This window comes from Hipposideros armiger, unplaced genomic scaffold (genome assembly GCF_001890085.2).
Source record: "Hipposideros armiger isolate ML-2016 unplaced genomic scaffold, ASM189008v1 scaffold_70, whole genome shotgun sequence".
Taxonomy (NCBI): domain Eukaryota; kingdom Metazoa; phylum Chordata; class Mammalia; order Chiroptera; family Hipposideridae; genus Hipposideros; species Hipposideros armiger.
The window spans coordinates 975,815-977,840 of NW_017731420.1; the positions used below are offsets into that span (position 1 = coordinate 975,815).

Sequence of the window (2,026 nt, forward strand, 5' to 3'; positions counted from 1 at the left end):
GAATGAATGTATATTATTTTATAACTTTGAATCATCTAGTATATTCTAGCCCAAATTTAAGATAATTTGGCATTTTCTACCAAAGCACTTGTACAGAGGACAATTGGCTCACGTTTAAGTGGCTCACGTTTATTTATTAAGAACATTTTTTTCCCTTGCTTTTTAAAACAGCGTGTAACTTTCTAAAGCTGCTTATAGGGAGATCCAGTAAAATCTCCCATAAGACTAGGGTTGTTTGTCTTGAATTATTTTCTTCCACTTTAGGATTTAAACCAGAAGAGAAGTGAATTGCTGGTGCCCGGGTCACAGCTTGTTTTAGGTCCCCATGAATCCAAGATACCTCTACTTTTGATTCAACAGCCAGGGAAAGTGACTGGTGATGACCGACGAGGCTGGGGAAGTGGCTGGGATGTCCTGCTCCCAAAGGGCTGGGGCATGGCTTTCTGGGTTCCATTGGTAGGTTACTTTTTGATTCTGACTAAGAGCTGCAGCATTTAAAATACATTCCTAATAAACACCAAGTGCTGAAAATGTTCCACTTTCAGGCACAATTTAGAAATTGAGTGCTATTTTTGTGCCCTTAGAGCTATAGTCCTGATACAAGATACTTCATGAAGTCCCTGGAACCAGGCTTTTAGTAATAAGAGTTGTGCTGACATATTGTGAATTTTTGAGGTTTTAAAAGTGGCCTGATTTTTCAATAGTAGTAGCAACAAAATGTTGAGGTTTTATTTTTTTTCTTAAAGAAATTTGTTAGTTGAAAAGCAATCTTTATAATTTTCTAATTTTTATGGATGTATAGAAAACATTTTTTGTTTTCTAAGTGCTGACATATTCTTATTTATTAACTGCAGCTAAGTATTTTATTAAAATCTAATATGTAGAGTTTTGGGGGTTTTTGCTTAGTTTAAATATTACTTTGAGCTAGAGAGTATAAAAGACATGTAAGACTGTTGGATTCATTAATTTTAGCAGGTAGTTAATTTTAGTGATTATGCCTAGTGCAAGGGACATTCAGCTGATCATTTAGGAGTGGGAATATTTTTAAATAATTCTTATTTTAAAATTGCGCAATGCTTCAAGCATACAAAAAGTATAGATATTGATGTAATGAATGTCTGTGTACTATATCCTTTACCCACCATCCAGTTTAAGAAATAAAACATTATAGATTCATTGGAAGCACTCTGTATTCCCTCTCCAATTCCATTTCCCTCCCCCTTTCTAAAAGAATCACTGTTGCTGTTTTTGGTATTTGTCACAACCATGCATGTTTTTATAGCTTTATAAAGTAGGCTTATATCCCAAAATAAAATAACTACAGTAATACCTTGGTTTGTGAGCATAATTTGTTCCGGAAACAAACTACTCGTATTGCAAGCCATCGCTTGTTTACCATGTTAATATGTATTAGAAATGTTTGCTCGTCTTGCAGAACACTCGCAAACCATGTTACTCACAATCCAAGGCTTTACTGTATTTGACATGTTTTTTAACTTTACATACTTCATCGTATATATGCTTTTGCAACTTGCTATATTCACTCAACATTGAGATTTTTCCATGTTGATTGGTAAAACTGTATTTTACTCATTTTTACTATTGTACAGTAACCCATGGTAGGATTTCTCCACAATGTATTTCTCCATTTTCTTAATCAATGGGCATTTAGATTGTTTCCCATTTTCCTCATATAAACGATTAAGCAATTTCACTTTAAGCTGGTTATTGACAAGATCTTTTTTGACATTTCCTTTAGATCTATCGAGGTGCAAGAGTCGGAGGATTAAAAGAGGCTACAGTGCATTCTCAGTATAAAAGGTCTCCTTACATCCCAGGTGATTTCCCAGACTGCCCTGCTGGGATTCTGTTTGCTGAAGAGCAAGCCAAGAATCTTCTTGAAAAGTACAAAAGGTAAGAAACTGGCTTCTGTAGTTTGATAATGTCTTAAGAAGAAGAGCAGTGCCTAGTCACATTGGTCAATAATGTTTGGAATGGCTTTGGTCACTCTTTTTTTCTTTTTTTT

At 34.7% G+C, this 2,026-nt stretch overlaps 1 protein-coding gene across 1 annotated transcript in view; it reads left to right on the forward strand.

Moving 5' to 3' along the window:
• POP1 (POP1 ribonuclease P/MRP subunit) overlaps positions 1 to 2,026 on the forward strand; it is a 55,368-nt gene that overhangs the window by 37,301 nt on the left and 16,041 nt on the right. Inside the window, exons 13-14 of the mRNA XM_019642527.1 lie at positions 265 to 456; positions 1,760 to 1,914. Of these exons, the coding sequence (XP_019498072.1) occupies positions 265 to 456; positions 1,760 to 1,914 (347 nt within the window). The remainder of the gene's footprint in view (positions 1 to 264; positions 457 to 1,759; positions 1,915 to 2,026) is intronic.